Raw genomic sequence first — 24,786 nt, forward strand, 5'->3', positions numbered from 1 at the left:
GAGTTTTCTCCAAAATGCATTCTGTGGAATTTCTGGTTACACATTCCAGGAAGATATTGAGTAAATATTCACTTTATTTTTTGCAGGGCCGAGAACCGATGATAAAATTGTTTAGCAGCCAGCAACAGCTTGGCTGCTTTATGAGAGGGAAGGGGAGGACAAAGACAGGAGAAACAAGGCTAAACCCAAAAGGCAAGGCTGGGAAAAAAAACTGGAAGGACATTGAGAAACTAACATGCAGTAAAGGATAAGAGATTAGAGTAGATAGCATAAACATATTTAAATGTCAATAAATATTGGATGTCAGCCTGCATATTTCCAATGACTGTGTTAATCTCCAGAGTATGCTTAGTTTAAAACAGACATACAGAGGCCATGTAAAACAATGACACTCCATTTGGTGACAAGACCGCTGGACTGCAACTCTTTAAACATGTTTCAATTCCATTAACGACACCTGGGCCAGAGCCTGAGAGCCTGTGCCTGCAACCGGGTGCCTGGCAGTGTTGTGTTGTCTCTGTACCTCGTCTGGCCTAGTGATTAAGCACTAATCTCAAAGGGGGACACTCCCTGATAGAGGGCAAGACAGCCGGCCCCTCACCGCTCCCTCCCACTCCGCCACCCCCTGGGGTCCACACATGGCCTGCGCTCCACAAAACTCCCCTCCCCCTAGAAGCGTGCCTTTGGGATGGGGCCAGTATAAATCCCAGATTGATCTTAATCCGCACCCGTAGATTTTTTTTTAGAGTAGGATTTCACCCCATTCCCTTGTACACACTTGTGTCTAGACCCCCAGACCCCCTCCTCATCACTTTCCCCAATCCAGGCCATGTGTGTATAGTGGCAGATGTCAGAGATTTATCAGTATGATGCTGTGAATCATATGTTCTAGGGAGTACATTCAGACAATTCCACTGGCCAGTACATGAGATTCAAGGGCTATGTGAACAATGAATCTAAAGAGAGTGGTATAAACTACAGAGGAAAATACATTGGTAGTTAAGGGTAGAAAAGGATGCAGAGAGACAAAAACAGTGAGAGGAAGAAATGAATTGGATGAGAGGGTTTCTGTGATAGTGAATTGGATGAGAGGTTTTCTCTAGAGGTACATTTTACATGATACGTTTTTAAGGTGTATAACTTACCTACAGTGTTGTACCATTGTAACATAAATGTATGAAGTGAATTACTTGGGTAGCTAGTAGAGCAAGGCAGGTGTAAGGAGAGAAACCAATAGAAATGTGATGAGCATAGCAAATCTTCCCAGATGTACAGTATGATACTTACGCAGCAGACAGAGGGCAACAACAGTGGTGACACCCAGAAGCCACTGTCTCTCCAATCCCATGGCCGTCCCTCACACTCCTTCACACATCTCCCAACCTGAAAACACAGAAACACACACATTCAAATCAAACCTCTGACATAAAGTAACACACAGCCTTCAATACTGTACAAGGACCTTCCCACTGCATCTGGCATCAGACAAGACCAAGGTAATCGTCCAAGTTAACATCAACCCTAAAATATTTCATAATCCCTACTTTAAACTGCATTCCTGTCTGTTGATCACTTGATAACTGACTGCATTCTGTAAATAATCTTTGCACACTGCAAATGTGATGTCTGATCTGTGGTTGGGATTTGGAAAACATGCTTATTCAAACTAGCATTGGGAGGGGAAATATTTCCTCTGAGTGGACATCATGCCCTGTTTGTGTGTGTGTGTGTGTGTGTGTGTGTGTGTGTCACTGATACGGTCAAAGAGATTTACCTTCTGCCTCTGATTGGTTCAGCTCATACCGTAGGTCTGCGGTATCATGCTAACTGGGCTAAAAGCTATAGACACGTGACACGTGCAAGAGGAAAACACCAGCGACATCTCTGTTTACTGACTGGCTATCTCAACCTGGAATATACAAGGTCTGAGGTCATCTGCCTTTGGCCTAAAGAGCAGGAACCCAGACTTCATCAAAGAAATTGGAAATACAGACATTGTCATCCTACAAGAAACATGGTATAGAGGAGATCTCATCATCCCAACCCCAGTCTAGTCATCATCCCAACCCAAGTCTAGTCATCATCCCAACCCCAGTCTAGTCATCATCCCAACCCCAGTCTAGTCATCATCCCAACCCCAGTCTAGTCATCATCCGAAATCAGTCTAGTCATCATCCAAACCCCAGTCTAGTCATCATCCAAACCCAGTCTAGTCATCATCCACACCCAGTCTAGTCATCAATCCCAACCCAGTCTAGTCATCATCCAAACCCCAGTCTAGTCATATCCCAAACCCAGTCCCCTAGTCCATCATCCCAACCCCAGTCTAGTCATCATCCCAACCCCAGTCTAGTCATCATCCAACCCCAGTTCTAGTCATCATCCCAACCCCAGTCTAGTCATTATCCACACCCAGTCTAGTCTTCATCAACTCCCAGTCTAGTCTTCATCCCAACCCCAGTCTAGTCTTCATCCCAACCCCAGTTTAGTCTTCATCCCAAACCCAGTCTAGTCTTCATCCCAACCCCAGTCTTCATTGCACATTCAATTAATCTCTCCTCTTGAGTTTCAATGTAAAAAATGGTATCGTCCAGAGTTTTTGAGAAGAGAACCCTGTAAATGCCATGAATTTAATTTCTATATCTGACATTGTGCAGTATTGCTCCGACCCACTGAATATGAACCGGATATTACTGTAACCAGACTGCTCAATATTCAATTTCCTAGAAAGAGTTTTTTTTAGAGCCTGACAATAAAATGGGTCAACAAAGCTGGGAAAACTGAATCTGTGCTACACTGTCTGGCCAGTGATGCGTTAAGGTTGCAACCTACATCTTAAAATCATCTACTATTTAAGTTATCCCCTTCCCTTTCTTAGAAAATATTGGAATGACCCCCCCATTCCAACATACTCTCCCACACACTGTATTCTCCCACACACTTTATTCAGGGCCACTAATACCAGCTTATCACTAGTCTAAGTTAATTACACTAATATAAGGAGGCTATTTTTGGAAAGCTAACAACAGCATATTATGCCAACTCAACTCACGTGACACATTTGGTGCTCTAGTGTCACACGTTAGTTTGCCATTTCATCATGTAAAAACTGCCGCACTAGCATTATCCAGCCCTAACTCCAGGTTCTGCAATTTACCTGTGCTGAGATGGGAGGAGTGGCAATATTTGAGGTGTGTCCTTGACCTATCTAGCCATGACCCACAGTTTCCATGGAAGGAGAGATGTGCCTTTTGTGCCGGTGAATCTCGATTTTAGAAACATAAAAAATATATAGGTTTCCCCCCATTTTGTTTAATTTGATTAAAAACTAAGCATAGCCTACCCTCCCTTTAATCAAGGCTGGTTTAGCAGCATCGCATAGGTGTGTCTTTTTATCCTGACCATTAGCCAAAAGTACCCTATGAATAAAGTGCTTTTAAATGGTCTACTGAGAGTGCTTTGAGGTTTTTTCCCTCACAATTCAGATATCTGAATTTAGCTTGTTCAAGTAGGCCAGGGGTTGGCAATAGGTGGCCCGTGGGCCAAAACCGAAAGCGATTTTTTTTGGGACGACCAAAGTCTTTAGGATTTTCGTTTTTGGTAAAAGAACTGTAAAATCACCAGGAATTCAGCTAAAAGGTATTCCCATTAATACAAAAAAAGAGACATAGGTGATCGTGTCTCAATGTAATCAACTTATGAAATGATTGTAATTTTCAAATACAATCTCTTTTTGGGATTAGTTGTGGTCAATTGGCAGTGTACAAAATATTTAAATCATGTTTCGCCCCCCCGACCATCCACTCGGACAAAACTTGGCCTGCGGCTGAATCTAGCTGCCTAACCCTGAAGTAGGCTATCCATCCCCATTTGCAATGAGCGCCACTCATCCGATTACCAAAGACACACTACAAACTATTCAGTCTTCCGTATCAATGTCGGATGTTTTTGAGAATCTTCCTAGCACATAGGAATTGATACAATTGACTAGGGCCAGGATGATACCAGTATCAGGATAGTCGTTAGTATCGTGGCAAGGAAACAAAACACAAAGCGGATTTAACTTCTTCTTTTTTTAAATGTTTACATTATTATATATAGATTTTTTTCAATTTCGTGATATCCAATTGGTAGTTACAGTCTTGTGCCATTGCTGTAACTCCCGTATGGACTCGGGAGAGGCGAAGGTCCAGAACCATGTGTCTTCTGAAACACGACCCTGCCAAGCTGCACTGCTTCTTAACACACTGCTCGCTTAACCCAAAGCCAGCCACACCAATGTGTTGGAGTAAACACTGTCCAACTGGCAACCGTGTCAGAGTGCATGCGCCCGGCCCGCCACAGGAGTTGCTAGAGCGCAATGGAACAAGGACATCCCAGCCGGCCAAACCCTCCCCTAACCCGGACGATGCTGGGCCAATTGTGCGGCGCTTCATGGGTCTATCGGTCGCGGCCAGCTGTGACACAGGCGGGATCGAACCCGAGTCTCTAGTGACGCCTCTAGCACTGCGATGCAGTGCCTTAGACCGGTATGCCACTTGGAGGGCGGATTTAACTTCTTTAGAAAAACAGCCTGTTTTGTTGGAAACAAACATCATTATGTTGTCATCCAGAGTCACATTTATTTATTTTCCATGCTATAGACGGGTTGGTTGATTAGCAACAAAACCGATGTGTGTACAACAATGGTGCAAAACAGACAGGCTTGGCTTAGATTGTTGACAACATGTAAACTATATATTTAGTCTACGATGTTTATTGATAACATAAATCAATTTGCACAATGAGCACTTGTTGTCTCTAAAATACATTGTTACACCGTTACAGCGAATTTGAGCCATATTACCAAAGACATGACGTTAGTCAAAACACCTCAACACAAGACATGGTATCAAGAACAAGATCAAACTTGCTGGAACGAGCCACTTACGATTTCCCACATGGTAGTCATTGTTGCTAACTATCTGGCTGTCCAGAATCACAACAACACACAGCCTTCTGCCTCTTGAAGCACGCGCATCGTTTTCGTGACGTTGTCAGCGAACCCATCTATAGCACACAATATTTTAAATACAGTCGGTTTTTAAAGGACCAAAGAGTGTGGTCTACCTCATGTTTACATTTTTTGCCATGGAAAGAATATTACGATATTGGTATCGTCACAGCCCTACAATTGACAGGAGCCTAGTGTTTTGTATAGATGTGCAAATGTTATGCAAAAAGCCATTTAGGCCTCTGTGCAGTCTGCACAGAGTGCCATAGAATGAGAGAATCAATTTATGATATCATGTTTCTGACCCGATCATATTTAGCAATATTGTTTGGTTGATTATTTTTCGTTTAACTTGATAAAAAAACAAAGTTATTATAAAAATTCACTGTCCATGGGTTTATGGTGAGAATGTACAGTACATGGCTCAAATGCAATGCAATTTAGTCTGCTATTTCCGGAGAAGTGCAAACATGATCTGTGAGACAGTTCCATGATGTTTATAAAACATTACATTTGAGAGCAGTATAACTGTGAGTGGACATATATTGGAGCTTTATCCAGCTCCTGTGAGAAGTTTGGATGTGTGTAAAACCCTCCATAGTCTAAGATGCCTTGTATGTATTATACGCCCACAGGGAGCAATTATTGTGCCTGTAACTGTATTTAGGCATAGCCTATTTAAAACAAGTTGTTGTTTCATAATACCGACATTTTAGGCCTACTGAATTGAATGTTGCTTATTGACAACATTTGACATGTCTTGTGAGAGACCCGTTGACAGGGGAGTGTCCAGACTACAGACCCTGCAGAGAGAGCCTGTAGGGGTCAAAGTCTACAAGTGTAGACAGGAGAGACATAGGACAGCCCCCACCACTATTCTGTGGCTTCAGGTACAACCTGTTTCCCATGGCAACAGAACAAGGCAAAAAGTCCTTTAAATGCAAACAAATGAGGCCTACAAGTTTAGCTCAAGACGCTACATACATTGTATGTAGTAATGAAGGGTTACATACTGTAGGTCACTGATAGTATGTATGTAAAATGACAGTGCTAGTCATCTGCTGATGCARAGTACACCATCTTCCATAATGTCAAAGTGCCTTTCCTCTCACAATGGAAAAGAAAATTGGGTGCATTTACAATGATTATCTCTCTATTTTTAGCTAAACAGAGGACTCCGTGTTCTTTCTGAAAGCATATATTCAGACATCATTTCACTTATGGGACATGCTTTCTTTTAGTTTTTTTGAGTAGCTGGTTTCATACAAATACAGCTTGTAAATGATTATGAATTATCAGCTTAGATGTCTACTTTCGAATTATGTCCATATTGCCCAACAGTAACTTAAGTTCCTTTCACTAAAAACTAGCTTTAGTTTAGTCCTTTTACACAGTCCTGAATAGCAGACAAATGCAGCTCTGCCAATACAGGGAGCAGATGAACCAGGGGTCTGGGGAACTGAGGAGAGGGGAACCTGGGAATATCTGAGGGGAAAACAGAAATTGCATAATAATGTCTAAGAAGCCATTGAGGGTGATCTGGACCGTTCTGCCAAACTGATTAAGCTGATACACAACTGATACACAACCACAGACACTCATATAGTCTGGGCTTTTGCTCCCATAAGTTTGGCAATCAATGCAGTAGACTAATACACACTTACATTTTACTTTGTAATGACAGTGTAAGGATTTTTAACCTTGTTAAGACTAGTTGCATCTCTTACTGGTCTTCAATGAGACAAATTACCTAGGACTGCACCCTTGTGAACATCTAGTCTAATCCAGTACTGCCGCTCCCAACCTTAATAGTGTAATCAAATTAGAATTCAAAGTTAAAGGGCACCTGTCAGCAGCACACTGTCCTGGATATGCTTGTACAAACACTTGGTGCATTTTTTATTTGGCACTGCTAGGCCTAGCAGACTGACAGTCTTTGATCCAGCTGACAGATGCAGTATACCAAACCTGTCCCCTTCCATCCATCACCTGTGAGAGAGCCATCATACATAAAACTCATAATCTATCAATACTGTTGTCTACTCCTCAGTAAAGTGTTGTAATCATGTCAGCAAATACTGTACCCTAACCCTCTAGAACATTCTGTTTACAGGAATGCTTGCCATTTTGATCGCATTATAAATAACATGGACGGTTTATCCCATCCAAATGTGTCACGCACTTGCAGTAGAGCTAAGGGAGAAGACAACGAACAGGGCCAAGCCGGATCACATACCAGCAGGTAGGCTGCAGCACAGTTTGAAGAGCCCCTACATTAAGAGGTGAAAAGGTGGAAATGTGGAGGGAAATAATCCCCCCAGGCCAGGCCAGTAGTGAGCCCACTGAAAGCAGACCTGAAAAAAGAAGTTGAAGTTCAGATCAAAAGGATTTCCATTGAGATCACAGCTTTGCAGCTAGAATCACACCCAGACAATATTGTGAATTTGTACCTCAAACTCATGAAAAATCTACCTGACACTATCCATCTGTTTTACTCTCTACTCCCACTCATCTGGCAATACATAACCCTAACCCTAAGGAAATCCTATTGGCATAGCGGCCAAGGCCCATCAGTGATGGTGGTGACAGAGATGGAACTGATAAGCAGCTATATTACTTTCTTAGTAATCCTGGTTAATCCTGCTTGGGCCATGGCCTCAGAACAGGTCAGCTGGGTTTGAGGGGGGAACTTGACAAACTGAGGACCATATCACAGGTGCAAAGAAAGAACACACCTACTAGTAAATCATAAACAAAGGAAACAATTCATCCACTCCACATCCCACGAGACTAAATCTTAAAAGCAAAAGGTTTAGGCCAACAATCTAAACTTAAACCCAATGAGGGAGTACTGAGACCAAACTCTTATTTCAAGATGTAATGGAAAAAGAGACATCGGAGGAAGCATTTCCTACTTCTTAAAAGGTCTGAAGGTTCCACCATTTGCACTCTGATATCGAGTTGAAGTTGCTAAACACAACCAGGGAAGTTGTAGGAAAAGCTCCTAGTAGATTTAGCTGTAGCACAAACTCATTGTGTGGAATGTGTAGACTTTTATTTTGTGCTTCTTCGTGTTGCTTTGTCCAAAGTTACCCAAAGTGCTGTAAAAAGGAGCAATAGAAAAATACTATCCAAATCCATAAAGCACATTTAAGTTATACGTTGCTCAAAATACCCCAAAATGATGTGTACCCCTCAGTTCCCCACTGCAATGARGGAGTGTGTAGACAGAGTATAGTCATCTATTCATCTACTACGTTCCTCACGGTTTCGTCCTTTTGTCGTATCTTTCTTCTCCTCCCTACCACATGTACTCAGTTTGAGCGCTCCAGACAAAAGTGCCTTTTCGTGGGAACGTCCAACGTATAGAGGACGTGTCGGGGTCTCTGACAAAAGACAAATGTTATGCAACAGAACACGTCCGTAGACAAAGGCAATGTAATGTTGCATATCCACCAGTTATGCTGTTCAAGTTGAAGTTTTATTGTCACATGCACAAGTACAGTGAAATGCTTCATTTGGAATGTGCTATTTTGCCTCTCCAGAAGTGTGTTTCTTATCAAGTCTATAAAACCCTCAGTGGAGAAGTGGATCAGCCTGGCATCAGTTGAGACCCATTAGGTCTATATGTTGTGTACCGACATCCTCCTTTAATTTGACCAGCCCTTTAGTGGTTTGTCCCACCCTATGAACTCTGGTGGCCAGGCAAATCCTAATTCAGGCCAAACCATGGGCACATAAAGCTGCTTACAGACACTGAACTGAGGTGAACAGAAAGTGTCTCAAGGCATAGATAGCTGACTGCTGCACCTGAGCTAGAATACTTCACACGGATGACCACGTCGGTTTTGTTAGAAGGTGAGAGACAAAATCAAGATGCTACCCCAATGTCTTGGTTGAGCCAAAGATAGCTAAAACAACACAAAAGAAGCCATTTGATTCTGGAGGTTAATTTGTACCTAACCAGGTCAACTCTTACCGTCTAAGACTGAGGAACATATTCAGAGTTTCCAACAACACTGCAGATTGAAATAGCTATGTCTATACTATGGTGCTATTGACACGGCATTCAGCAGAATATTTCTTTCTTTGCTCCCTCTCTTTAATCTCCTTTAGGTTTTCCCCAAAAAACTATAAACGGTTTTGTATCAAATCCATGCAAGAAACAAAAACGTCAATTATATATGCTTTAGTACACCTCAATGCTAAATAAGTCATTACCCAACATTTTAAAACAGTGTAAAAAGTTAGACCTTCTCTAAACAAGTATGCAGAACATTGAACCACAGAGTCTGGTAAATCACTAAGGCCCATGAATGAACTGAGTGTTACAGTTGGACTTCGGTCACAAAGGTCAAAACCCTGAATATTTAAATCTACAAAATTAGCAATAACAATCCCCCATCACTCTGTTATAATGGAAACTTTTACTAAATCATGAAACAAGTGCCATGTTAGAGAACTAAACTTTTTAGCATCAATGATGGCGTTGTGTCATGATGAAGCACCACAGTGCCAACAGGGCTCCAAGTCAAGATCTCCAGGATCAAACTCATACCCATGTCAAGCAGAAGAAATGAAAGACACAACACATGGTCTTTCAGAATGAAACCAGTCTCAATAACCATGTGTGGACTGAACTGGCGACTCATTCAGAGTATGAAGTAAGAAATGATACATCATATTTTGTTGTTTTTTTGCATTCATCCACGTTGGGGGATGGGACCCCCAATTGCGATGGGAGGGTTTAGTAGCAGATGCTGTTCTGATTTATCAGTTTTCAAACATAAAGAAAAAGATAATGTGTAGCAGTCAGGCTTATATTTGCATGCAATAAATAAGTAAAGAATAAGAATTAAATCAAATATCAACAAACATTTCTGAAATGGTTACTTTAGAGCTCAATTAAGTAACTAGATGGTTTGTTTACATGGGTGCTCATGTCATTGTCTCCATATCAGGCAAAAACAGGTGCCTCTATTGTCTGATGTGCAGTCACGTGGACTGATAGGAAAGGGACCCAACCTATATAAGAAATTACTATTCTGCTGTGATTGATTGACCATTGTTCTCTGTATGCATTAACGTAATGCATTAATTAATCTTAATTTATTGAAGGCTATGAATAATCTGCCTGGCTCTAAACGTTCACTTACAGTAAATGCTAACGCACGTTTAAGAAATTATCAATCTGTAATTACAGTGGATAAAGAAACATGTCACGAGCTAAATAATCAACAAGAACAGACGTCAACACAATGCACTACAGGAGATATTCTGCTTGTCAGACTGTTTCCATGGTCGGTTGAATATTCGAGACAAAAGTATAGCCTACAACAGCATAAGTTTTGTCTAGACTAAAACTAGAATGAGGAATTATGTGATTGTGAAATAAAAACATTTAATATAATAGTATATTGTATGTGAATGGCCCCTATTTACATTTGCATTAAAAGTGGACCCCGTGTGAAACTCACAGAGGCTGTTATTCACATGTAGGTTGCGCCCGATTTAAAAGTCCCTTTACCTTGCTTGAGGCACTTCTCTGACTTGACCAGAATAAAATCAGTCCATCAGGTCCTTTGCTTTTTTCAGCATGCAGGTTGGCGTATTTGGGCTTTCATTAGTTACTCTAAAGTTTGATAAGGTTGCCTTAAAAATGCAGGTGTTCGACAAAGGCAGGTGGTCGCATAGTTTATAAAAGCGTGGCAGACTGTCTCACGCGCGCCACATGATAGTTGTTAAACACAACCAGGGAAGTTGTAGGAAAAGCTCCTAGTAGATTTAGCTGWAGCACTATCTCATTCAATTCTCAGGTTTTAAATCCCATATAAAGATAGAGAAAAACCTAAGAAGTACCTAGATWGGTTTATAATCCTTTAAAAGTTTCCGAGCATTATTTAATATTGCTCTTCTTCGTGTTGCTTTGTCCAAAGTTACCCAAAGTGTTGTAAAAAGGAGCAGTAGAAAAATACTATCCGAATCCATAAAGCGCATTTAAATGATACGTTGCTCAAAATACCCCAAAATGATGTATGCCCGCCAGTTCCCCACTGCAATGACGGAGTGTGTAGACAGAATACAGTCGTCTATTCATCTACTACGTTTCTCGCGGTTTCGTCCCTTCGTCGTATCTTTCTTCTCCTCCCTACCACATGCACTCAGTTTGAGCGCTCCAGACAAAAGRGCCTTTTCGTGGGAAAGTCCAACGTATAGAGGACGTGTCGGGGTCCCTGACAAAAGATAAATGTTATGCAACGGAACACGTCCGTAGACAAAGGCAATGTAATYTTGCATATCCACCAGTTATACCTTTTTTTTTATGTTCAAAATGTTATCCAAAAGTCCTTGCGTTAAGCTTTTGTTCTCCTCCATGTGTCTTTCCGTGTATATTCAATTTATTAATAAAGCCGTTATTACTGGGAGAAAATAGGCTACTTTGTCACAAAAGTTACAATAAAATTCCTTCACCACACGTTTGACAATCAATATGGGAGTGGGATAGTTTTCCTTTGAACAAATGCAACAGTGTTGTCCCTCAAAGAACTACATGTAATGTCTGTGAGCTTTGCTTTGTTTGGGGTCTGGAGTGGTTGTGGTAAACTGATCCTAGACCTGCCCAAGTAGCAACCCCCTACTCAGTTGATTTAGGAAAAACTACTGTAGACTTGCTACACTACCAGTAGCACCATTGACCCAGAAAATATCCAATAAGAACAGCTCTCACACTCACAGATATTACACTTTTGGTTCAGACAACATCAATGGTTGTCTGTAGAATATATATATATATATATATAATTATTATTATTTTACCCACAAAGTAAACTTTGGCACACCACAGGGGGGTGTGAGTTGACACAAAAGTGGAGAGTAGTTCATGATACAGTCTTTATTGGAGCTGGTGCTCAACCACAAATGCCTTTAAATTGAATATATGGATACACTACAGACTTCATTGCAAGTGACAATGCCTTTCAAACTCAGCCAGTGGAAAACTACACCAGACACTATATTGTTGCGTGACTACTTTTCCTTCTTGACTCTCACAGGCCTAGCAGCACACCATATGGAGATCAAAGGATTGGCATAAATCACATAAAATACTCATACCAGGAACCCTCCAGGAAAATATAAGCGACATTTCAACAGAAAAACAAAGAGTCAACTTTCAAGTTTAGCCATAATATCTCAAACTCATGGTTCTGTTGGGGTACCAACCAGAGTGAGAGTAAATTGATTTATGGTTACACTGATCAGGTCTTTCAGTTGGACAATACAATTAAACTCATGCCTCCCTTACAGTACAGCTATGTATTTTATCAGAAATGACATCCTTCCCTTTTACAGCACAGCTGTGTATACCTACACATGAGGCCAAAACGATGGGAATAAATAAACAAAATTTGCTCTATACCTCAAACTGCAAATTATGTAGGTAAAAAAATGCATCCTAGAATCACATTTCCAATTGATCAGTCAACTAAAAATCAAGGGTGGACTACAGTGATAGGTGGGATGAGAGTGGCTGAGAGCTGGGATTAAATAGCTCATGTTCGGTTATGTATTATTGTTATGTGATTGTTATGTGATTGCTGTATATAAAAGTGCCATGTATGTAAAATGTATATGTAAAATGTATGCATATGTAGCAAAAAAGCAAACAATTTCATGGAAATGAATACAAATGTGCATGTTCTTTGTTAGAAACAATAACACAAACCTTTCTAAATATAGTAGTCATTCATAATGAAGTATGGTGATAATCCAGTCAAAGAACAAAAAGTGAATGGACATTACATGATGAACATAAACATCAAAAGGACATCTGCTTTAGGACTACCCTGGATCCCAGTCTGTTTACTGTATTCAACAATGTTATATGAAAATAACAAAGGAGTTGCCTCAGTTAGGAGTGGCTCAGTCATCAAAGTCTGGGATATCATCGTAGGAGTAACCACGGTAGCCCTTCGATGCATAGTAAGCTATCCGCAGGTGATAGAATCCAGGAAGGAAAACCAAGATTCCAATGATGAGAACGGGCACAGTCCGGTCAGCATGCTGAAATTAATGAGGGAAAAAAAGATATCTAAGAAACACAATGGAATATGTCAAAGCTAATTATGTGAAATCTATTTGTTGTGCTGTTGTAAAACATGACAGGAATGTACCGATGGACTCAAAGTTCATACTCACTGTGACTTCAAAGTATCCTGCCAATAGGAGGGCTCCAATGGTGATCAAAAGAGAGCCAATCAAGAAGAGGACAGTAGCCAGTGCAATGGCTTTGTATGGGACCTTTGGTGGGCTCTTTTTGAACTGCGGGGACAAACATGACTTCATAATAACATACCACAGAAGTTCAATAAATTGAATGGTACATTTTTGTAATATGTGTATCACCAAACCATCCCAAAAACTTTTTTTCAATACTGATATGAAAACATTATTCTATATACAGGGTTGTTTGATGCAATAACAACATTGGACTATGTCTATAGGCTACATAACCCCATAATTACCATGGGCATTTCATTTCAAATAAAACTAAGCCTATATAGATTCTATTCCAACCCTACCAGGCCCATTCTAGCACACTAAAGCCCTTACCTGCAGGTCAATGTAGCCGTCATCATCATTGGATAATTTGGAGTACCTGACCTTAGTGTTAAGTATTCCTTGTCTTAAACTGCTGCGAGCGTTCATCTTTCTTTAAATGACTTGCTAAAACTGTTGCATTGTTCTGTTACATTGGCAGCCGGTACATTGTATCATTTCATATTGAGAAATGCTACAATGATGACACTTGCCTATTCAGATACACTGTTGTCAACTTGCAACGAACGTGTTAATCAGTTTGTCAGCTCCTCTCGACTCACTATAATTAGCCTATGTTGCAACCAAATGAAAATAGAAAGAGGGATACCGCCTTTTCAGATCTGGAGTTAGAACATAAACATAACATTTTGTTGCAATAAAAACGTCCGCACTCATGCCCTCTTCCTTGTTTAGTCTGTACAACGCCTGCGCAGTGCTCCGAACCGTCCCTGAACTGGAATGGAATTAGGCTACCACTAAGGGGCGGTGCTGTATCACATCTGAAAAATAAATTGGTACAGCTCAGGTGGACCACAAAACATGTAGGCTAGGAAACACTCATGTCAGTATCTGTCTTTTCATCAAATCAATAGATCTATCACGTGTGAGTCCACATATTGTAATAGTGACACTGATGTTAGATAGTTAGCGCTTTTATATTCCGTATTTTGTGATTTTGTAGTGGTTTTAGTGTAGCTTTCTCTGCATCCTCTTCCCATGCATTGTTTACTTCAGCCCATTCATAGAAGCTACATTTAGCGCCTATTGATGAAGATATCTTCTTCCCCGGGGACTTTTGCTAAGAGCCCCGACACTTGCTCAAAACAATCATCGCTTGCAGAATGGTTTTTGAAACATAAGGAACGTACACTGAGTGTACAAAACATAAGGAACACCTGCTCTTTCCATGACAGACTGAACAGGTGAATCCAGGTGAAAGCTATGATCCGGTATTAATGTCACTTGTTAAAGCCACTTCAATCAGTGTAGAATAGGAAGGGGAGGAGACAGGTTAAATAAGGAATTTTAAGCCTTGAGACAATGGATTGTGTATGTGTYCCATTCAGAGGGTGAATGGGCAAGACAAAGATTTAAGTGTCTTTGAAGAAAGTATGGTAGTAAGTTTCAGGCGCACTGGTTTGTGTCAAGAACTGCAACACTGCTTGGTTTTTCCGTTCAATCAATCAATTATGTATTTATTGAGCCCTTTTTACAACAGCAGTTGTCACAAAGTGCTTATACAGAAACTGAAGCTAAAACCCCAGAGAGCAAGCAATGCAGATGTGATCAACAGTTTCCTGTGTATCAAGAACGGTCCACCACAGCAAAAGGGGGTGCAACTCAATGCTAGGAAGGTGTTCCTAATGCTTGGTACACTCAGTGTATTTTTCATATCAACGAGAAATAAAAAMAAAAAGAAAAGGTTAAATTACTACACACACCTTTTATAGGGTTAGGGTTAGTGTTCCCACATGGCCATATCTCCATGTTACAGTGCTTGTTTACGGAAAACAGACGGAAGACAGAAGTGTGCTCCAAACACCTGTGTGTAAGCGTAACTGGGGAGTAAGTGTAGTTCATCAACTGGAAGCACACACCGTGTATGGATCTGTGAAAATCTGCTACATTAAGTGTATCTTGTTTATTTGAAAATGTATTTCACTCTGATATGAAAGATAAAGCCCATATGTTTCGAGAACCGTTTCGCAAGTGATGATTATTGACATTTCTAAACGTTAAAACACATTGTCTGAATTGTAGTTCACACAGAGCCAGCCAAGGGCGAAGCTAACCTTTGAAAACCATACAGAGAGAAGGGTTATCTAGAGCTACGCTACTTATACACTGGCTACACCTTGAGGTAGTTGTCAGATCTTACATGATTATACTGTGCATGTTCACAGCATAGTGCATAGTCTTGAATCGTGTCTTTTGTGAGCATATGAAAAGAAACCAAACCAACAGATGGTATCTGGGAGGGCTTTTGCAACAGTTCACCTAACATGACTCTTGATAGGCTTCCAGACCTCCAGCTACTGCATCTGTCACTTCCTGTTGTTTGTGCGAATACGATTAAGAAGTTCTGTTGAAATAACAATCAAAACTATCCAGGGATCACCTCCCACCCCTACACAGTTGCACAAAAGTCTTTGTAACTAAAAATGAAATGGTATAAAATCCATGTTAGACATTCATTTTCATACGATGACAGCACGTCACATTGAATTGGCAATCATTGTTATCTGAAATTATTATCTAATATGGTTATCTAATATATCATCCTTTGCCTTGAGGCTTGTACTCAAATATAGATTTCTGTGTAAATATAGCCTTCAGGACCATTCCATCAGGACTACCTAGTCTGACGACTCCTGGCTGCCTTGATTGCCATGTATTCTTATCTCCACCGGCACAGCCAGAAGAGGACTGGTCACCCCTCAGAGCCTGGTTCCTCTCTAGGTTTCTTCTTAGGTTCCTGCCTTTCTAGGGAGTTTGTCCTAGCCGCCGTGCTTCTACATCTGCATTGCTTGCTGTTTGGGGTTTTAGGCTGGGTTTCTGTATAAGCACTTGGTGACATCTGCTGATGTAAAAAGGTCTTTATTGTTTTATATACTTCAGTGTTTCACTGCTTTGTTTCCATCTCTGTGTCCTAATAGACATACATTGAGTGTACCAAACATTAGGAATACCTTCCTAATATTGAGTTGCACCCCCCTTTGCCCTCAGAACAGCCTCAATTCGTCGCGGCATGGACTCTACAATGTGTCGAAAGCGTTCCACAGGGATGCTGGTCCATGTTGACTCCAATTCTTTCCACAGTTGGATGGATTCCTTTGGGTGGTGGACCATTCTTGATACACACAGGAAACTGTTGAGCCTGAATAACCCAGCAGCATTGCAGTTCTTGACACACTCAAACCATTGCGCCTGGAAACCTACTACCATACCCCGTTCACCCTCTGAATGGCACCCACACAATTCATGTCTCAAGGCTTAAAAATCCTTCTTTAACCTGTCTCTTCCCCTTCACCTACACTGATTGAAGTGGATTTAACAGGTGACATCAAAAAGGGATCATAGCTTTCACCTGGTCAGTCTATGTCATGGAAAGAGCGGGTGTTCCTAARGTTTTGTCTACTCAGTGTACGTACTTACTGAGGTGCATTACATTTGCACCATCCACATAAAGTATGTCTGTTTTCATCAAATTGCCTCAGAATTAACAACTCTCTGCAGGGTTAATCTTGTCCAGAACACTGTGGTCTATAAAATGACATATCGCCTTAGATCAATAGCCCTTTAGTACATTCATGAATTGTGATACAAGAAGTTTACTTTTTCAATGAATGGTGATATTGGGTCAAAAAAACAATTAAAGGCCATACACTTCTTAGAAGATGTTGCTCGTGTTTACCATGGCTCTGTCTCAGAGAGTGTTTAACAGACTACTAACCATTTGATTATCCATCCAGTGTCCGTGCAATAAGAGCTGTGCCTGATGACTCTGCACAGGTCAATAAAGTGGATACACGGTCCGAGAAGAGAAAGCAGAGAAGGGCAGAGGCAGACAGTCTATTCAGGTTATCTGATGATTCTTATCAGGTAGCAGAATGACATCAATGTTATTTTTACCCTCTACAGTGTGGTGTGTTCAGGGAGATTAGGAACAGAAGCACACCAGGTAACTTGTACAAAAGCTTTGATGACATTGTGTATGAAGGTTCATCTGGTTGTGACTACGGTTGTCTGACTGATTCTCCTTGCAATGGATTGTCATCTCTCTGGTCACGCACAGCAATGACCTGGATGGCACATAAAGCAGTACTGCACACCTTTTACCCTCTGATAAATCATTAATGTAGTTGCAGTTGATAGAGGGTAATTGTCTTCCTTCCCTGAAAATTGCTTTATTCCCAGCTAGTAAATAATGTTCTGAGAATCATACGTTTTTGAATGCTTGGTGAGAGCGTCGTTGTCCTATGGTTATTTTGCACACAACGTTCTGGGAATGGTGCAGGATACCCAGCTGGCACATAACATTCTGAGGTGGGAATTTCAGTATTTCAGCATAACGTTTCCTACGGGTTTGCTCATGGTTCTATTTCAAATAATGTTCTCAAATTGTTCTCAGAACGTTAAGAAACAATGTTCTGTGGGAATTTCAGTATTTCAGCATAATATTTTCTGCAGGTTTCCTCATGTTCTTAGAACATTAAGAAAACCTTCCATAAAAACCACAAGAAATCATTAGTAACGTTTAAATAATGTTGTACGAATTTCATTTAAAAACATATACATTCTGTTCTGTGTCACAAACTCTGTCTATCCTCTATCTTGTTAAGTGTGTTCAGGTGTGTTGGCTGCACCCACTAATTGGCCACACCTGATCTTAATGAGTGCTTGTTTCCTTTGAAATGGGGTTTGTTTGAATACACTAAAATTAACAGCTTTGTATGAGTAAAAAAAATCATGCTAGCTCCATCCTGGTGGCGCAGTGGACTAATTCCATGGATAGACAACAGAAGATCATGGTTTAAATCTCACTGACGACATACCACAATAAAAAATAAATGTTTGCATAATTAAAGCCTACCATGTGTCCTCTCTGTGCTTGGAGTTTGAAACAGTTAATAACACTGCTAGCTTAGGTTAAGTCTTATTGAAACTTGTTCTCAGAACATTATTTAATTACCTTAAAATAACCTGTAATTTCCCATCTCAGAATGTTAATAAAACCTCACAGGAAAACTTTCAGGAAACCATAGTAAAATGTTCTCAGAACCTCCCTGCAACCTAAAAATATGCGTTCCCAGAACAGGCAAAATGTTCACTTCCGTTCTCAGAACAATTAAAAAACTTTACATTTTACTGGTCAGGATACTTATAGCTTCATTCCCAGAACCAATGGGAAAGCAAAAACAGACATTCCCACAACTTCCAAGGAACCAAATGTGCTAGCTGGGTTATTCACATTTCCCCTCTGGTCCTGGGAAAATTGGACCATCGCATAGACAAAATAGAGAGCCCCCTGTAGGCAGGAGTGTCTGATAGCAACCTCACCATACAGCCCTCCAGCAAGGTAGCTGGGATACAGTGATATGAGCACTTAGTCAGGGTCACGCACAGCGTTCATGGAGTAAATGCTCAGTAGATTATGAATACTCTTACGGATAAATGTGCTTTAGCAAATAAAACAGAGAAGATATGATTTCAATATCTGAGAACCTGTTCCAGCTCTGCTGTTATGCTCATCAGTGTTGCCTTATATAAAATACATTAATATCTTGTCTGAAAAGGTATTTGAATCTTGAAGATGCTTAGCTAATTTCTCTGTGATCAGATAACACAACATATGGTTAGAGTTCAGAGTAACCTTGGGAATACTTCATTGACAAGGATGTGATGAAAATGTTACTTTGAACATACAGATGTAAAGGGAATTTTAATTGGAAAAATATTGCTCCTGGTGTTTAGAGTGAGACACTAAAGACACTGAAACACATCAATATGGTTACATGATAAAACTTGATAAAGATGTGTGAAACCAAGCTCTAAATTGCTCAAGAGTTAGTTTGTCAACATCTAAAATAGTTTGTCCGAAGGAGACATGGAGTGTTGTCATTTTAGATGATAACCACTAGAGCATAATTCCCCAACTGTCAGTTATAGCATAATACCAGATGAACATGGCCCTGTGGATGTTTGTGTGTGTGTGTGTGTGTGTGTGTGTGGTGTGTGTGTGTGTGTGTGTGTGTTGTGTGTGTGTGTGTGTGTGTGTGTGTGTGTGTGTGTGTGTGTGTGTGTGTGTGTGTGTGTGTGTGTGTGTGTGTGTGTGTGTGTGTGTGTGTGTGTGTGTTTGTGTTGTTGTGTGTGTGTGGGTGTGTGTGTGGTATCATCGCTCCGTATCCCAGGGCGTGACATAGCACAGCAGTCAGGGAGCTGCAGCAGGGCCATCATTAGAGTCCTGTTTGGGGGCAGAGTTCCATCAGCTAAAAAAATTAAAGCCGACTTCATTACAGCAATTCCGAGAGGAGCTTGACCGCTGGCTTGACCATTACACCACTTCAGCGTCACACTATTGCCCTGTGCCGGTCTGCTGTCACTTTAAACTCACTGCTGGGCCCCAGACATCAATCGATGTGGCATTCTGTGTGTCTGACACGTATGCTAAGTTTAGGTGGGTATAGAACAGTATGACAACAATAATGACCCTTTCCTTCCACATAGATGCCATTACATAGGCTACATGGAACATGATGCTTTTTAAATTCCTCTTATAGGGATAGAAAAGGTGATCTTACCGAAAGTGATTGGTTCACAGAGAGTGAGATACTGAGACACTGTTTTGCCACCTGTATTTGTTTTTGTACTTTTTAGTGATAGCCAATTGGTAGTTACAGTCTTGTACCATTACTGCAGCTCCCTTACGGACTCAGGAGAGGCGAAGGTCGAGAACCATGTGTCCTCTGAAACACGACCCCGCCAAGCCGCACTGCTTCTTGAAACACTGCCGTACAGCTGGCGACCAAAGTCAGCTGTGCATGCGCCCGACTGCCACAAGTAGTCGCTAGAGCACGATGGGACAAGGACATCTAAACCAGTCAAACCCTCCCCTAACCCGGATGACGCTGGGCCAATTGTGCGCCGCCTCATGGGTCTCCCGGTCACGGCAAGCTGCGACACAGCCTGGGATCGAACACGGATCTGTAGTGAAGCTTCAAGCACTGCAATGCATTGCCTTAGACCGTTGTGCCACTTGGGAGGCGGATTTAACTTCTTTAGGAAAAACAGCCTGTTTTGTTGGAAACAAAAATCATTGTATTTCATGTATTTCTAACCTGTTGAATTTTATCTGACATGAAAATGTTGGTTCTCAAAATCAACATGCAAGAATTTCCTCCTCATCTTCCATCTGCCTGCCCATGTGAGCCTTGAATTCACTTGAACCACTGATGCATCAAAGCCTGTCTTTTTTTCTACCTGAAATGTTTTTGTGTGTGGGTGGATGATTGGTTGGTGTGGTAACAAACTTCATCAGTTTCAATAAGGCTTCATCCTCGGTTCAAAGGGATGACTAGACTGTCACCGTCCTGTATACATGTGAAGACCCAGGTATCTATAAGAGGCTGCAGGACAGATGTACATGATCATACAATGTCTCTGTTTGGTTTTATATTAATCTGTCATCTCCTCATACTGTAAAAGGCTCTTGCTATTGGAACTGGATGGCATAATTTTTTGTCAGTAAATCCATAGATGGTTGTGTGCTCCAACCCATTAATAATTGTGTTTGAAATACGTACAGTTGAAGTCAGAAGTTTAKATACACTTAGGTTGGAGTCATTAAAACTCGTTTTTCAACCACTCCACAAATTTCTTGTTAACAAACTATAGTTTTGMCAAGTCGGTTAGGACATCTACTTTGTGCATGACACAAGTCATTTTTCCAACAATTGTTTACAGACAGATTATTTCACTTATAATTCCCTGTATCACATTTCCAGTGGTTCAGAAGTTTACATACACTAAGTTGACTGTGCTTTTAAACAAGCTTGAAAATTCCAGAAAATATGTCATGCTTTAGAAGCGTCTGTAGGCTAATTGACATCATTTGAGTCAATTGGAGGTGTACCTGTGGATATATTTCAAGGCCTACCTTCAAACTCAGTGCCTCTTTGCTTGACATCATGGAAATCAAAAGAAATCAGCCAGGACCTCAAAAAATAATTTGTAGACCTCCACAAGTCTGGTTCATCCTTGGGAGCAATTTCCAAATGCTGAAGGTACCACGTTCATCTGTAAAAACAATAGTACGCAAGTATAAACACCATGGACCACGCAGCCGTCATACCGCTCAGGAAGGAGTCGCGTTCTGTCTCCTAGATATGAACGTACTTTGGTGCAAAAAGTGCAAATCAATCCCAGAACAACAGCAAAGGACCTTGTGAAGATCTGGAGGAAACAAAAAAAAGTATCTTTACCACAGTAAAACAAGTCCTATATTGACATAACCTGAAAGGCCGCTCAGCAAAGAAGAACCACTGCTCCAAAACCGCCATAAAAAAGCCAGACTACGGTTTGCAACTGCACATTGGGAAAAAATCGTACTTTTTGGAGAATGCCTCTGGTCTGATGAAAGAAAAATAGAACTGTTTGGCCGTAATGACCATCTTATGTTTGGAGGAAAAACGGGAGGCTTGCAAGCCGTAGAACACCATCCCAACCATGAAGCACGGGATGGCAGCATCATGTTTTGGGGTGCTTTGCTGCGGGAGGGACTGTGCACTTCACAAAATAGATGGCATCATGAGGCAGGAAAATTATGTGGTATATTGAAACAACATCCTAGACATCAGTCAGGAAGTTAAAGCTTGGTCCAAATGGTCTTCAAATGACAATGACCCAAGCATACTTCCGAAGTTGTGGCAAAATGGCTTAAGGACAACAAAGTCAAGGTATGGAGTGCCATCACAAAGCCTGACCTCAATCCTACAGAATATTTTTGGGCAGAACTGAAAAAGCATGTCAGGAGGCTCTGTCAGGAGGAATGGGCCAAAATTCACCCAACTTATTGTGGGAAGGTTGTAGAGGCTACCCGAAACGTTTGACCCAAGTTAAGCAATTTAAAGGCAATGCTGCCAAATACTACTTGAGTGTATGTAAACTTCTGACCCACTGGGAATGTGATGAAAGAAATAAAAACTGAAATAAATAATTCTTCTCTTTTCACGCCCTACCTTAGAGATCCTTTTTATGTCTCTATTTTGGTTTGGTCAGGGCGTGAGTTGAGGTGGGCATTCTATGTTTTGTGTTTCTATGATTTATTCTATGTTTTGGCCAGGTATGGTTCTCAAACAGGGACAGCTGTCTATCATTGTCTCTTGATTGGGAACCATACTAGGTAGCTCTTTTTTCCACCTGGTTTTGTGGAAGTTGATTTGTTTAGGGCACATAGCTTTGGGGTTTCTACATTTGTTTTGTATTGTTTATTGTTTTGTCGGCGTCATTTCGAATAAATGAGAAAATGTACGCTCACCACGCTACAGCTTGGTCCGCTCCTTTCAACAGCCGTGACATCTCTACTATTATTCTGACATTTCACATTCTTAAAATAAAGTGGTGATCCTAACTGACCTAAGACAGGGAATTTTTACWAGGATTTAAATGTCAGGAATTGTGAAAAACTGAGTTTAAATGTATTTGGCTAAGGTGTATGTAACTTCAACTCTATGTGAAATTTGAGTAGTTGTCATCAAGGAACTTGCAATATATTTGATCTAAAAGAACAACATCCCCAGCTAACACATAATGTTCTAACAGCCATATGTTTCTTAGAGCTTGGTGAGAGCGTGGTTGTCCTATGGTTATTTTGCACACAAACTTCCCACAACTTTATGGGAATGGTGCAGGATAGTTGCTTGGCTTTGGAACATTCTCAGCACATTTAAGGAACTTTACAAAAAAAACWAAATTTTGGTGTATTTCWTTACTTTAACAGAACGTTTCCGCAGAATGTTTCCGTTTTGGCAATGTTCAAGGAATGTTCTCCAACTGGTTTGACATTGGGAATGTTTTCAAAAAGTTGAGAGAATGTTAAGAAACAATGTTCGTCTGTGGGAGTTTCAGTACATCAGCATAACGTTTCCTACAGGTTTCCTCATGGTTCTAAGTCATGTTCTTAAATTGTTTCCGAGAACGTTAATAAAACTTTCCATAAAAACCAAAAGAAAACTTTAGTTATGTTCAGAGAACATTCTAAGAATGCTATTTAAAAACATATACATGCCGTTCACAGCATTAACAAAACACTATCTTCTATCCTTTTGTARATATTTTTGTATATAATAACACCTTGTAATAAAGCATTTATAATGGAATAGTAAATCATTTATTCATAATTTGATTTTACTCTGACATTTGTAAATGCTAGTAATTTAGTTATTCACACAAACAACGTTTGAAGTACAAAATAATGATTCATAAGATCATTTATAAGATGTTTAAAATAGGTCCTCATAAACCATTTACTAATCATTAGTTAAGTCTTTTTAAGTGGTCTCATCTGAAGTTAGGGATATTTTATAAACTGTCATCATGGCAAAGGGTGGCTACTTTGAAGAATCTTAAATATAACAAATATTTAGATTTGTTTAACACTTGTTTGGTTACTACATATGTGCTATTTCATAGTTTTGATGTCTTCACTATCATTCTACAATGTAGAAAATAGTAAAAATAAAGAAAAATGTATGAGTAGGTATGTCCAAACTTTTGACTGTTACTGTATATKAAACATGTTATTGGCCAATCCACCATCCCCATCTTTGGAGGACACAAATAACTTTGCTTTTATAACTTTTTTGTTGTTGTTACATGTACATTCTACACACATTTTACATACATGGTACTTCTTTACACAATAGTTACATAGCAAAAATCTACTTATTTGATATACATTACATCTGGATGGATAGTACTTAAACATATTCGGTATACATTATATATAGTGTTTTCAGTCATAACTATAGATCATGAGCTTTTAATCCCACCCTTCTCTATGTTCTATCTTGTTAAGTGTGTTCAGGTGTGTTGCCCATGCCCACTAATTGGCCACACCTGATCTTAATGAGTTCTTGTCTCCTTTGAAATGAGTCTGTTTGAATAGGCTAAAATGAACAGCTTTGTATGCTTTAAAAAAATATGGCATGCTAGCTCCATCCTGGTGGCACAGTGGACTAATTCCATTGATAGAAAACATATAGGTAATAGGTTTGAATCATACTGAGGCTGTGTCACAATAAATAAATAAATSTATTTGCGTGATTAATGGCTAGGAAATGAATTTCCATGTGTCCAATCTGTGCTTGGAGTTCAAAAAGTTAACCCAAAATAAGCTAGCAGTGTTATTAAAAATCTTATTGAAACAGTCAGGMAAAGTTTTAAGGAAGTTATTKAAAAACCTCCAAATAACCTATAATTTCCATTCTCAGAGAATTAATAAAGACTGTCATTGTAAATAAGAATTTGTTCTTAACTGACTTGCCTAGTTAAATAAAGGTTAAATAAAACAAGTAAAAAATACAGGAAAACGTTCAAGGGACCAGAGTAAAACATTCTCAGAACCTCCCTGCAACCTAAAAATAAACATTCCCAGAAGAGGCAACATTTCAGTTTTATCGGTCAGGAAACGTATG

At 40.2% G+C, this 24,786-nt stretch overlaps 2 protein-coding genes across 3 annotated transcripts in view; both read right to left on the reverse strand.

Annotated features, from left to right (window-relative positions):
- Positions 1-11,595, reverse strand: part of igsf9b (immunoglobulin superfamily, member 9b) — a 55,396-nt gene extending 43,801 nt beyond the window's left edge. Inside the window, exons 1-2 of one of the 2 annotated variants that reach the window (XM_024001736.1) lie at positions 10,521-11,595; positions 1,288-1,383 (exon numbers count right to left, since the gene is read on the reverse strand). In XM_024001736.1, coding sequence (XP_023857504.1) covers positions 1,288-1,348 — 61 coding nt within the window. In that variant the 5' untranslated portion in view covers positions 1,349-1,383; positions 10,521-11,595. The remainder of the gene's footprint in view (positions 1-1,287; positions 1,384-10,520) is intronic. The other variant, XM_024001735.1, reaches the window with a different exon arrangement.
- Positions 11,596-12,852: 1,257 nt separating this feature from the next.
- On the reverse strand, positions 12,853-13,828 carry LOC111975173 (transmembrane protein 230-like). The gene is made up of 3 exons (XM_024003378.2): positions 13,604-13,828; positions 13,190-13,312; positions 12,853-13,054 (listed from the first exon to the last, which is right to left on the reverse strand). Exons 1-3 carry the CDS (start codon positions 13,697-13,699, stop codon positions 12,914-12,916), a joined length of 360 nt encoding a protein of 119 aa, XP_023859146.1. The 5' UTR covers positions 13,700-13,828; the 3' UTR covers positions 12,853-12,913.
- Between the last annotated feature and the right edge of the window lie 10,958 nt (positions 13,829-24,786).

Source organism: Salvelinus sp. IW2-2015, linkage group LG15 (assembly GCF_002910315.2).
Source record: "Salvelinus sp. IW2-2015 linkage group LG15, ASM291031v2, whole genome shotgun sequence".
Taxonomy (NCBI): Eukaryota; Metazoa; Chordata; class Actinopteri; order Salmoniformes; family Salmonidae; genus Salvelinus; species Salvelinus sp. IW2-2015.